The sequence below is a fragment of the Lontra canadensis genome, unplaced genomic scaffold (assembly GCF_010015895.1).
Source record: "Lontra canadensis isolate GAN:19392208 unplaced genomic scaffold, GSC_riverotter_1.0 scaffold97, whole genome shotgun sequence".
Classification (NCBI taxonomy): domain Eukaryota; kingdom Metazoa; phylum Chordata; class Mammalia; order Carnivora; family Mustelidae; genus Lontra; species Lontra canadensis.
The window spans coordinates 2,153,133-2,166,898 of NW_022631091.1; the positions used below are offsets into that span (position 1 = coordinate 2,153,133).

Below are 13,766 nucleotides of genomic sequence, written 5' to 3' on the forward strand. Positions count from 1 at the left end.
TTCCCGCCCCTCCCCGCCCTCAACTCGCTGCACCTAGGAGCTGCCAAACATCTGGATCAACCTGGGCACTGCGAGGGCGTGAATTTCTACCAGTAACGCGCCTTTTTACATTTTTTCCCGAACTCCTCCTCACATCCGTAAAACCCACTGATTCTTTTACTACACGTTTTATGAGAACAAGACATTTCCTAGGAAGATGGTGGCAGAAAAAGAGACCCTGAGCTTAAACAAATGCCCAGACAAGATGCCGAAGAGGACCAAGCTGCTGGCACAACAGCCGCTCCCGGTGCACCAGCCTCACTCCCTGGTTTCTGAGGGCTTCACAGTCAAAGCCATGATGAAAAACTCGGTCGTAAGTGATCTTCCTGCCTTGAATGCACTCGCTCCGAGTCAGGGGACGCCAGGTGATAGATGCTGGCCTGTCCTGAGATGGATTCCGAATCTGTGTCCTGGGGGGTCTTTGGCAAAAATGGCAATTCCCCCGCAGACGGCGCCCAGCAGAGAGTGGAGGTCCCTGCTAGGTTGTTAGAAAGGATCTATCCCATCTATAAGCACCTTCCCAATAACTCATGATTTCTAGACCACCCCGAATTACTCTTAAACTATCGACACGAAAATACAAAAGAGCCTCTTACTGATTCCTAGGAGAGCCCCCCTCAGCAAAGGGCCTTCTAGAAGGCAAGTTCTTAGAAATCATAAACTCTTACAGAATTTGACAGGTGCTGATGCACACCTGGAAGCATGAACTGATTAAATCACCTACAATAAAAAATCTCATCAATTCAACCTAAGAAATTTTAGACTATCCCTGTATTTACTCTTAACAACCCTCTTTCTTACAATATAACTTCAGCCTGTTAGAGCTAGGCAATTTCATATGAAGTCTATTTCCAGACCTTTTAAATGATAAATTTTTTAAAAAATTGAAGATTCAGTTCAAGTATTTCTATTACTATAATTCGTATTTCATTTCTATTATTTGCAGTAGTCAAATTAAAATATTCTCAATACTATTGGGGGGGGAAGGTTTAAAATGCACACAAGTGATTTAGCTACATGCATGAAAGGTTTTAAAAAAAACTTTAATATTTGTTAAACAGTTTTAAATTTGATATGCTAAACCAGGTTTTACCTCTGACTGACTAAGCCAGCCCCTGTCTCTGGGAATGAGATATTAATAATAAATGCAGCTTTCAGATTTGTACAATTTACACTCTGGGAGCATCTGACTTATTGTATAGTAGCTCGTTATGTTAAATGAATAGTGTTGCTTTCCAGTATCACATTATTTCTTTTACGTAAATGTTGCAAGTCTAATATATACCTTATTCCTAAGCCCCATCCTTTACCTACATGAATGAAACAGATAACTTCTAGATCCCTAGGTCAGATTGCCATACTGCTACACAAAATGATATTTGGATTATTGGAATATGTGTCAGTTGGCTTACAATAGTGAAAATTTGTGGAAATAGACTAAAACTCTGGCTTGTTGTAGTTGCAGTCCTTTTGCATGGTTTTCACATAAATCGGTGGTCACGGGGGTCAAGATGACTCACTTATCAGCAACATAAAATACTATAACCATTCAAGCTAATTATTTGTTTTTTCTTCGACACAGTATTTCTAATTATAATCTTGGTTATTTTTTCAGTGTTATATTTGTTCACAGACATGTAGAAAATTTGTCAGATTCTCTCTTTACTAAATTTATGTTTATAACCATGTTTATTTTCTAACACAGCCTTATACCTAAAGTCATAGTTCCTGGAAAATTAAGTATTCCACTATTACCAAATGAAGTAAATATGCTTACAAAACTAAAATAACAAAAAACATTGTGAAGCAGCCTTCTTTATAAACAACTTATTTGAGTTAAATATCTCCTTATATTTGTATTTTTAGGGAAAGTCTCTTAGTGTAATAGCTGTATTTCCAGGAAAACCCTCAAAACAGGATGTGTCATTCTTTCACTTCATTTAGTGGGAAATTACAATTTATAGATGAAAGCATTATCTGCTCATTCATTCATTCAATCAGCAACCCCTTATCCCTCTCTCTCTCTCTCTCTCTCTCTCTCTCTTTTTTTTTTTTTTTTGGTTAGCTAACCCAAGAACTTGCTGGCCAGAGGCACAGTTGTGAAGATTTGGGATCAGCTAATCAAAGTCCCTGTCCTTTGTCCTCCGAGGAGAATGACCATACAATAATAAAGTCTTGATAATAGAAAGATACTGTTTATACAAAAGGGCTTCAGTGGTGTAGGAAATAAAACATTTCCTTTTTATATTCAATATTTACATTTCATTCCTGTCTTCAGCAGCATAAACCTTTTGGCATTAAAAAGTCAGAGTAGCTCTATTTCTTTCTTAAAGTTTATTTCTATTCAGAAAACAATGTGCCAGTCTCCAGCTTTTCTAAATTACAACCTCTGTCCCAAAGCTGACACCTAAGTCATTTTTCCAGTGTTGGGGCTCACCTTCAGTTACCTTTCAAACACTTGCTAATTAAGCAAGTCACCACCCAGTGCTCTTCCACAAAAGACAAACACAGCTAAACCCTAAAGAGTTCTGTGGGCACTCTGGGTGTTTGAGAATGCTTTAGTAACATAAGTAAATACACTTGATCGTAAACAGATTTGATCAGATGGGCTGTACAAACAGATCCCTATTTAAACAGTGATAATCTGTATAGGAATAAAAAATATTTCTAAAGTAATAATGAACAAAAATGGCCAGTTTTTAAGACTCACTATCAGATATTTCTCTTCCTTTACTTCCTTGAAATTGTTGCATTCTGTATGAAAACAAGCAAGGAGAAAGTTACTGAAATCAAAGACTAATAATCAAATTCATATTGTTATATTTGCCTAAGAAGACTGATAGGACATACAGAATTTGAAAATTTCATAGTCCAATTTCCTTTTAAAGGCCTTGTTTCATGGTATGTTAGAACCTATAACCAGAAACCAGTAGCTCAGTGTTTCATTGGTTTAATCTCAACTGACAGAGGTGCTTTCTGTGCTAATACACTTTGTCATAAAGCAAGTTAAGATTCAGACCCAGAGTTATAATGATACAGAAGTTGACTTCAACTGAAGCTTTGTACCGTAGCTTTCCTTTTCTATAAACTATAAGTGTTTTATGTTCAAAGCTTAGGGGAATGGAAGAAATAATTATTTAATACTACCTTACTTATAGAGAGATGTTTATACTTACCAATCATACATTCATTCAACACATAATGGTAATGGTCGATATTTATAAATTATGTATTAAGATATCAATTTGGCTGCTTTAACAGAGTCCAAATAACCATCGTTTAACTAAGAAGGAAGTTGTTTCTGTTATATGTAAGTCCAAGTTTGTTGAGCACTACTTGTGTATTCTTGCTTTATATCCTGTAGGATGATGCCATGGGTCAAGGTGGTCTTACCACCACCCGGGTCAAATCCCTACCCCCAGAAAGAAGGAAAGAAAAAGCAGAGAACTTCCTTTTAGAGGAAAGACCCAGACACTATACCCCACTTCCATTCATATCCCAGTGGCCAGAATTTGGTCATTAGCCTATATTTTCCCTTTTTATAAAAACTTAAGAAAAATTGACCCTTGACCCAACTCCCAGGCCCCCATACCTATTTCATCAGGAAAAGGGCTATGAAAATTTTATAAGTGCAAAAGGGCATAATCTCTAACACCTACTTCAGGCATAGGGAGAGAAAAACGGGTCAGGATCGGGCTACAAGAAGAGGCAGGAAGAAATGGAGGACCGGCGGCTTCGTTAGGAATGCGTGTCCTAAAATTTGCACTTGTCACTCAAGCTCAAATCCATTGCCAAAACTTGGTCTTATGACAGCATCCTGTTGTAAGAGAGGCCGGGAAATGGAGTCTCTGGCTGGTAGCTCATGTCCAGCTAAAAACTTGAGGCATTTTATCAGTGTAATAAACAGAAAAAGGGAAATCGGGGGATAATTAGAAATGTCCACCACCAGTGCTAAACATGCTATATTGCTAGTGAGAAGGAAACAGATGAGTAAAATAATTATAGTTCGTGTAAATCCACATCTGTGGTAAGGCTTACAGATGTTTGCTCAGTATAGTGGAAGTACTAATGATGAGGGGACCAAGTGATAATAAGCTGACTGAGATCCTTGTCACCTGTCCGGGTTTTTACAATACCATCCAAACTGGTCTCTAGCTTCCTTCCACCATTGGTCGTTTGTTTCATCTATCAGTATTACTACATTCATCTTTCCAGTACAAAGTTCCCTTCTCATCACTGGTACCTCCACAGGACAGCAGGGTCTTCTGTGATGCAATCCTATGCCAAGGTTTTAATTTCTTCTCCCCCTATGCTCATTTCCTTCTGCCAGATTAAATCTGTAACTCTTCATTGTTGTGATTCACTTATATTGTTCCCTTTGCTTGAATGCCCTCCTCCCTACATCTGCCCACCCTCGTCCGTTCAGTCATCATGCACAAGTATCTCCTGGTCACTGACTGTGCCAAGCACTGTTTTAGGTGCTGGGAGTTTAGAAATCAGGAAGCGGTAGAACCCATGCTGTGAAGGAGCTCAGGTTTTGTGGCTAGCTAAAACACCCACTGCTTCAAGAAGACTGCCCTAATTCTCCCTCTTTGCCAACCCAGATGGAAAGCTATCGTTTGCTCATTGTTTTCTACTGTGTGTGATAGTTTGACTCGTGTTTTACCTCCTATAAATTCCCTGTGAGGGGAGAACACACGACTAACCAATTTTTTCATCCTAAGCAGCACCTAACAGTGTACTAAGTATCTGATGAATGAAGGTAAGCAAATCTACCCTTTCTTCCTGTTTCATCTGCTCCCTCTTTCTTGTTGCTCTCATAGTCATTTGTCTTTAGTCTGGGTTGGTTGGTTGGTTGGTTTGTTTGTTTTTAAGTGCTCTTCCCTAATTAAGGAGCTCAGGAGATCCCTTTAAAACTCAGCCAGATCAAGGTATTCCTTATCTCAAACCCTTCAATGGCTCTTCATCTCAGAGTGAAAGTTAAAATTCTCATCCTCCGTAAGGTCCTAAGTGGTATTTCAGTGTTTTCGTCCTCACTCATTCTGTTCCATCCACAGTGGTTTCCTTGCTGTCCTTGAATACGCCAGTTGCCCAGCTGGCTCAGTGCCTTTGCCCTTTCTGTAACCTCTAGTGGAAATACATTTCCCCCTTACATACCACCATCTCCTGTTCCTTCAGTTTTTGGTCGAAAATTAACGTTGCATTGAAGGCTTCCCTGACTACTTAAAATTTCAACCTCTTATTAATCTCTTCCATCCCAGCTCCGGCACACTCATCTTCTTTACATCTTATGTTTTTGCGTAAATACTGACCACCCGCTAATGTTGATTTACTTTATCCTACGTCTTCTTCCGCTACAGAGTAAGGACCTTGAGGGCAGGGAATTACTGCTATTTTGCTCACTGCTGCATCTCTGTCCCTAAATTCCTGGCACATAAGAGGTGCTGGGTTTGTTTGTTTGTTTGCTTTGTCAAATAGATTAATGAATGACCACCTTTTAATCTATAATGGAACAATCATCTTTGAATTAGCAGCTTTAAGAACATGCTGATGTCATTATATAAATATAAAATATAGGAATTAGAATAATTTATAAATGTTTTATGCTATATTTTAACTACCTTATTATATAAGTTATCTATGTTCATTATAAAATGTTAGAGTAGTAAGGTTTAGAAAAGCTTTCTCCTATCTAAAAATGTTAGTTTTTTTCCCCCCAAAATCCTCTTAAAATTTTAATGTTCTATTTTAAAGCTTTGCTTTTTCCTGATTCATTTTTGTTTAGGAAGTGGGATAGATAGTTTGATTGTTGTGGTATATGTATATTAAATATAGTAGCTTTTTTTTAAAGGAGAGAGAATTTTTTTTTAAGATTTTATTTATTTATTTGACAGAGATCACAAGTAGGCAGAGAGGCAGGTGGGGGTTGGGAGGGAAGCAGCCTCCCCACTGAGCAGAGAGCCCCATATGGGGCTTGATCCCAGGACTCTGGGATCATGACCTGAGCGGAAGGCAGAGGCTTTAACTCACTGAACCACCCAGGTGCCTCTATAGTAGCTTTTTATATGTTTTGATATATGACACTCATTTTTATTCCATCTGAATTTCCAGCCCGTGTTATGAGGAGACAAGGCAGATTTTTTTTTTCCCCACTTAGCATATAAATCTCAGACAACTTAATTTTTTTGTTGTGGTGGTGTCAGGATGCTTACTAAATGGAGAACAAGGAATGGAACTTAGATTTCCAGGTGTTTCTGACTGGGACCAGTCCGCTATTGCTCACTTGTTTTTTAGACTTTAGTTGATACATCATATGCCAACATAAATGTATCATTTGAATATCAAACCAATGACACTGGTCCAGCACCCAGATCATGAAACATAATTAACACAGAACTCCCTCAGCCCTTTTCCAATCACTGCCCAAATATACCCCCAAGTTCAATCTTCTGACAACAGATTTGCATCCATGGAATCCTAAAATCCGTAACTGTATTGTGTCTGGCCATTAAATTTGTGTGACTAACCCGCATTATTGCATATGATTACAGACCGTCCATACTCATTCCTGTGTAATACTTTTGGGTGTCTATAGAACATTATGTATCTGTTCTTCCACTAATGAGTTTTTGTGTGACCTCTAGGTTAGGATTGTCACAAATAGTGTTACTAGGAAAATTCTAATACATTTTTTTGGAGAAAATATGTATAAATGTCCCAGAATATACTCCTGGGAATTTCCGAGCCCTGGGGTATATATATGTTTGCTTCAGTAACTACGTCAAAATCATTTTCCAAATTTATTTTTCATATTTAAACTCTTGCTAGCTCTACATGACAATACTGTTTACTCTATCTTCTAGTTGTTGTTCTCTTTATTTTGCATTTTAGGTATCCTAGTGGGTGTATAATATTATCTCATTGTGAATTTAATCCTAATTTTCATTATGACTAATGAAGCTTAAAACTTTTAAAAATATATTTATTGGTCGTTTGATTATCCTCTTCTGTGAGGTGTCTTTTCACGACCTTTGGGTTTTTTTCCTCATAACTTCATTTGGCTTATAAGCCATTTATTAAATGTATATGTTCCAAATATAGTTTCCCACTCTCAATTTCCTACGCATCCTCTTTTTTTTTTTTTTTTTTTTTTTTTTTGAGAGAGTGTGATGAGCAGCCTGGGGCGGAAAGGGGAGAGAGGGTTGGGCAGAGGGAGAGAGAGAGTTCCTCTCTCTGGTAACCAGTAATATGTTTTCTATATCTAGGAGTCTCTTTCTGTTTTGCTCTTTCATTTGTTTTGTTTTGATTCAGTATTTAAGTCAAATTATACAATATTTGTTGTTATAAATTATTTCACTTAGTATAATACCCTGTGGGTCTATCCTTGTTGCAAATGGCAAGATTTCATTATCTTTCATAGCTGAGTAATATTACAATTATATATCTCTCTCAAATCTCTTATCTATTCATCTATTGACAGACACAGGTTGTTTCCATATCATGGTTATTGCTATTGTAAATAACACTACAATGAACATATAGGTATATATATCTCTTGAAATTATTTTTCATTTTCTTTGGATAAATACCTAGAAATGGAATTGCTGGATCACATGGTAATTCTAAGTTTTTAAAAAATCCCCATGCTGTTTTCCATAGTGGCTGTACGAACCTACTTTCCCACCAACAGTGTATGAGGGTTTCCTTTTCTCCATATCTTCCCCAGCACTTTTTGTCTTTTTGATAATAACTGATCTGACAGGTGTGAAGTGATTATTTTATTCTGGTTTTAACTTGCATTTCCCTGATGATTAATACACTGAGCAAAGAACATTGAACATCTCTTCATGTTCCTTTTGGCTATCTGTATGTCTTCTTTGGAAATATGTCCATTCACGTCCTCTACCCATTTTTTTAGTTGGGTTTTTGTTGTTGTTGTTGTTGTTGCTATTAAGTTGTATAAGTTCTTTGTATATTGTGGCTACTAACCCTCTTTATATCACATATGTTTTACAGATATTTTCTCCTAGTCATGTGTTGCCTTTTCATTTTGTTCATGGTTTTGTTTGCTGCATAAAAGCTTTTTAGTTTAATGCAATTGCATTTGCTTATTTCAGCTTTTGTTGCCCATAGCTGAGAAGACTGGTCCAAAAAGTATTGCTAAGACCTATGTCAAAGAGCTTATTCCTGTGCTTTCTTCTAGTGATTTTATTATTTTAAGTCTTACATTTGTTTGTTTTTGTACATGGCATAAGACAATGGTCCAGTTTCACTTTTTTGCATAGTAGTCCAGTTTTCCCAGCACCATTTATAGAAAATACTATATTTTCTCCATTGTATTATCCTTGCCTTCGTTCTCATAGATTATTTGGCTATATGTGCATATGTGTCTATTTCTAGTCCCTTCATTCTATTCCATTGATCTCCATGTGTATTTTTGTGCCAGTAGCATACTGTTTTGATTACTACAGCTTTGTAGTATTGTTTGAAATCAAAGAGCATGATGCCTCCTGCTTTATTCTTCTTTCTCAAGATTGCTTTGGCTATTTGAGCTGTGTTGTGGTTTCATACAAATTTTTGGATTCTTTGTTCTAATTTTATGAAAAATACCACTGTATTTTGTTGGGGATGGCACTGAATCTCATAGATTGTTTTGGGTAGTGTGGGCATTTTAACAGTATTCTTCCAATTTATGAGCATGGTGTGTCATTTTGTTTATTTGTGTCATCAATTTTATTTTTCATCAACGTCTTTTTTTTTTTTTTTCAGATTTTATTTATTTGAGAGAAAGACCCATAGCAAGAGAGAGCAGAGCAGGAGGGAGGAGCAGAGAGAGAAGCAGTCTCCCCAGTCTCCCCACTGAGCAGGGAGCCCCACATAGGGCTTAATTCCAGGACCCCACTAGGATCATGACTTGAGGCAAAGGCAGATGCTTAACCAACGGAGCCACCCAGGCACCTCAGTGCCTTACAGTTTTCAGAGAACAAGTCTTTCATCTTTTGGTTAAATTTATTCCTAGATATTTTATTCTTTTTAATGCAACTATAGGTGGAACCGTTAATTTGTTTTTGATGGCTCATTATCAGTATATAAAAACATGACCAATTTCTGCTAATTTTGTATCTTGAGATTTATTGAGTTCATTTATTAGTTCTAATAATTTTTTGGTGGAGTTTTTGTGGTTTTCTATATATAGTATATCATCTGCAGTTTCTTTTTTCTTACCAATTCAGATGTCTTTTTATTTCTTTTTCTTGCCTAATTGCTCTGTCTAGGACTTCCAAAACTATTTTGAATACAAATGATAAAAATAAAGTGGGCATCTTTGTCTTGTTTGTGGTCTTCAAGGAAAGGCTTTCAGGTCTTCACCATTGAATATGTTAGCTGTGGGTTTGTCATACATATGGCCTCTATTATGCTGAGCTACATTTCTTATATACTTACTTTGTTGAGAATTTTTATCATATATGGATGTTGAATTCTGTCAAATTGTTTTTCTGCACCTATGAGGTGATAACATAATTTTTGTTTTAGTTTTATTAATGTGGTGTTTCATGTTGACTGATTTCTGGCTGTTGAAGCATCCATGCACTACTGGAATAAATCTCACTTGGTTGTGGTGTGTGATCCTTTTAACACATTATTTAATTCAGTTTGCCAATATTTTGTTGGGGATTTTTGCATCTATATTCATCAAAGATATTGGCTTAAGATTTTCTCTTTTTGTGGTGTGTTTTTCTGGTTTTGTCATCAAGGTAATTCTGGCTTTGTAAAATGAGTTTGGAAGCATTCTTTTCTCTTTCTTTTTTTTTTTTTTTTAAATCTTTTTTTTTTTTTTTTTTTTAAAGATTTTATTTATTTGAAACAGAGAGAGAGATCACAAGTATGCAGAGAGGCAGGCATAGAGAGAGAGAGGAGAAAGCAGGCTCCCCGCTGAGCAGAGAGCCTGATGCGGGCTTCGATCCCAGGACCCTGAGATCATGACCTGAGCCGAAGGCAGAGGCTTAACCCACTGAGCCACCCAGGCGCCCTCTCTTTCATTTTTTTTTTAATGATTTGAAAAGGATAACTACGAACTCTTTTAAACGATCAGTAGAATTCACCTGTGAAGCTGTCTGGTCCTAGACTCTTGTGTTTTGAGAATTTTTAAATTAATGATTAAATTGTATTATTTGTAATCAGTCTGTTAAGATTTTCTGTTTCTTCATGATTCAGTCTTAGAAGATTGTGTGTTTCTAGAAATTTATGTCTTCTAGATGTTGCAGTTTGTTGGTGCATAATCATTTATAGTAATCTCTAATGATTCTTTGTATTTCTGTGGTATCAATTACAACTTCTCTTTGGGTTTGGCTAGCAAACCCTGAGATGGCGACTAAAAGATTATTCCAAACACCTAAGTAGGAGAAAGAAGAGGGCCTGGGGTCAGGCGTACTGGTGGTGATAGGCCTCAAATCAAGTTTACCTCCACTTTTGTTATGCATGTTATTGTTACCTCAAAGAATCAGGATTAGAAAGGAATGTAGAGATTCAATATGTAGGGCAGTGACATTTACAGGCATTGTGTGATTAGAGCTACTTGTGTTCATGACCTGCAGGCAGGGAGTAGGTGACCATTAAGGATTTATATCTAACCTAAGTTAAGCATCTGTCCCCTGGGGGATAGCTTTGGGCCACAATGAAGATCTGGCTGTTTTCAGCCCAGAAATTTAAAAGGAGGCCCAGTTTTCTGGTCACTCCAACTAACCTCTTCCAAGGAGGGTTGTGTTTGTTGCTAGCCAGGCATTGTGAATTCCCACATTCCCCCATTTCTTATTCTTTGCAGGATGGAGGTCTTGCTGTAGTTGTGCCAGGTACAAATCTCGAGCTTCTCCTGTTTGGGGAAAGCACTGTTATTCCGACTTTGCAAACTAAAAAAAGAAGCAATAGAAAAATGAATAAAATAATGGACAGTCGGATGAGTCCCCATCTGGTACTGGAAAACCAGTTTTTTGGGGTTTAACCATTGTAGATTTTGACAAGAAAATACCCTAGGTTTTTTGGTTATGCTCATGTTCATTAATGGTGGTGAGAGAAGATAAAATCTGTTTCTTTAAGTTGTGAATGTCTAAGGTTAAATTGTCATGAAGGGATCCTTGAAGATGCTTCCTAATTCTTCCCTGATCATGTTGAGTACCGTACCAGTATAAAGGGGCCTTATGAGCCTTATGCGCCCAGTCATAATTAAGATCCTGGCAAAAAGCCAGGGCCTCCTGTTTCTCTCCCAAGTATTCTATTGCTACTTCCATCAGTTGGAGTCTCTCTGACAAATTTTTTTTTAAGATTTTATTTATTTATTTGACAGAGAGAGACAGCGAGAGAGGGATCACAAGCAGAGGAAGTGGTAGAGGGAGAAGCAGGTTTCCCGCTGAGCAGGGAGTCTTATGTGGGGATGAATCCCAGGACCCCAGGACCATGACCTGAGTGGAAGGCAGCCGCTTAAAGACTGAGTCACCCAGGTGCCCTTCCCTAACAATTTTTGATTGATCATCTGTTGTAATTGGAATTCCCAGGTTACATTATATGCAATTTGATCAATATGTTGGGTGGTTTGGAGTGTATGGGTGAGAGTAGCTATGGCAACACTAATGGTTGTCAAAATGGAGTTAGCTGCTACCATTTCTGCAATGAGCAGGCCTAGAAACCTGCATCACCTTTTTGATTCATTAAGTGCCTGATGAAGAATGCTGAGAATGCTGATTTAGATTCCTCCCAAGGCCTAGTAAGGTGGACAGGGATAAAGGAAAGAGGCTGTCTTCTTAAAACAAAGATGTGAGGGGCGCCTGGGTGGCTCAGTGGGTTAAGCCGCTGCCTTCAGCTCGGGTCATGATCTCAGGGTCCTGGGATCAAGCCCCGCATCGGGCTCTCTGCTCAACGGGGAGCCTGTTTCTGCTTCCTCCTCTCTCTCTCTGCCTGCCTCTCTGCCTACTTGTGATCTCTCTCTGTCAAATGAATAAATAAAATCTTTAAAAAAAACAAAAACAAAACAAAGATGTGAGTAGCTTTTTGGTAAATAATGTTGTAATTACTTAGGCTGCATAATGTGCTGCATAATGTGCTTTCCTCCTTTGGAGGTCTTGATAAAGTAGCGTCTAACCTCCGTAGATAGGGATATATTGGCTCCAAATAAGAAAACATAATGGTGTGGTATACAGAGTTGAATATAATCAGTAGAGTTCTTATGAAAAGTCATGTTGTAACTACCTGAGGAATTGTAGTGTTCTCAATGCCACACAGAGAGAGGGGGGAAATACATGTCTTAGCCTCCAGAGGGACATTTGAATGGGGAGAGTTACGGCCTCCTTCACACCAGATTATAGGAGAGGCTGCTCTGCCCATCCAGTCTCCATTGCTAGTTGGATGGATTTTAATCTCTTGTCTCGTTAGCTATTAGACATCCTCTTGGACTCGGGTCTGTAATAGTATTATTATCTAGATTAAGGGTATGGGGTTAAGAGTTCAACATGTGTCCCAAGTTATCCTCTCTGAACATATGGCCCATTTAGTAATTTTCTCGAAGATGAAAAGAGAGGAGTGGCTTTTATTATGGGTCTGACTGCCAGTGCCAGATAACTCCTTAATTGAGTGTTTTTGTTGGTGCCTTTAGGCACAAAATGTAACCAAATTTTGGAGGAGACAGTAATGCAAAGAGGATCATACAGAAAAGTGCAGATGGGAAGAACTGTGGCATGTAAATTTACATTATATGGTATGGAAGCCCAGAAGGAGCCACTAAGCCGGGGTTGGGAAAAGGGGAAGGAGGTTTCTCCTACCCAATTAGAGTTATTGTTGAGCACGAAAAAGGCACATCAGCTCACATTAAGGTTTTCCAGAAGGGCGGGTTAAGCATGTATGCCCAGTAGTTAGTGGCCATAGCTCCTGGAATGAAAGAGTATGATACCCATCATGACAGAAGTTGCACTTAAAACTGAGAACATGTTTTCAGGTGTGGGGCCTTATCCTGTGGGACTTCTTCAGGTATCTAAGTAGTTTTCTTCAGGTCTCTGCAGGTCATTCCTGTTGCTTGTTGTGCTCTCTGTAGCGGATGGTTTCTGGGGTTGGGGTTCGCTTAACTTAAGCTAACTCATCTGTGGGATTGGGTTTGGGCTGTGACAAGCCATGATATGACTTGAAGTGCTGTGCCAGGAGCCAAGGTGGTCCTTCCTGTGAGGAGACACAAGCATATCCTCTTCCCCAAGTGATGAGCTCATGGGGGCCTTGCCATAGACTTGAGTTAGGGTCTTCCCATAAGACTAAGAGTTGTACTCCTGGATATTCTCGTGTGAAATGTTTTAATGCTGGGGTTAAAAATTGGTCATTCAAATTAAGAAGGTTTAGAGTTAAGAGTGCCTTATATAATCGTGAGGAGGGCTCTGGATTACTTAGACCTGTATTCCCCCTCTTTTGTTTATTTAACATGTGTTTAAGGGTGGGGTGTGCACGTTCAATAACAGCTTGTCCTTGTGGGTTATGAGGGATGCCTGTACAATGCGTGATTCCCCCAAAAATGTAATTTTTTTTTTTTTTTACAGCTGGTTAGTCACATCTGAGTTTACACATGTCTCTCTCAAATATGACATTTTAGTCAAAGCCTTGGTAAAATAACCAGTGTTTTCAATGGTGTCCTGTTATAAGGAGAACAGATTGTTACTGAACTTATGTAAATGACTAGGATTGCCATGGAAGAAATA

At 38.2% G+C, this 13,766-nt stretch overlaps 1 protein-coding gene across 3 annotated transcripts in view; it reads left to right on the top strand.

Annotated features, from left to right (window-relative positions):
• Positions 1 to 61: 61 nt before the first annotated feature.
• PACRG (parkin coregulated) overlaps positions 62 to 13,766 on the top strand; it is a 496,713-nt gene continuing 483,008 nt past the window's right edge. Inside the window, exon 1 of one of the 3 annotated variants that reach the window (XM_032837252.1) lies at positions 62 to 352. In XM_032837252.1, coding sequence (XP_032693143.1) covers positions 197 to 352 — 156 coding nt within the window. In that variant the 5' untranslated portion in view covers positions 62 to 196. The remainder of the gene's footprint in view (positions 353 to 13,766) is intronic. The other 2 variants (XM_032837251.1, XM_032837253.1) reach the window with 2 other exon arrangements.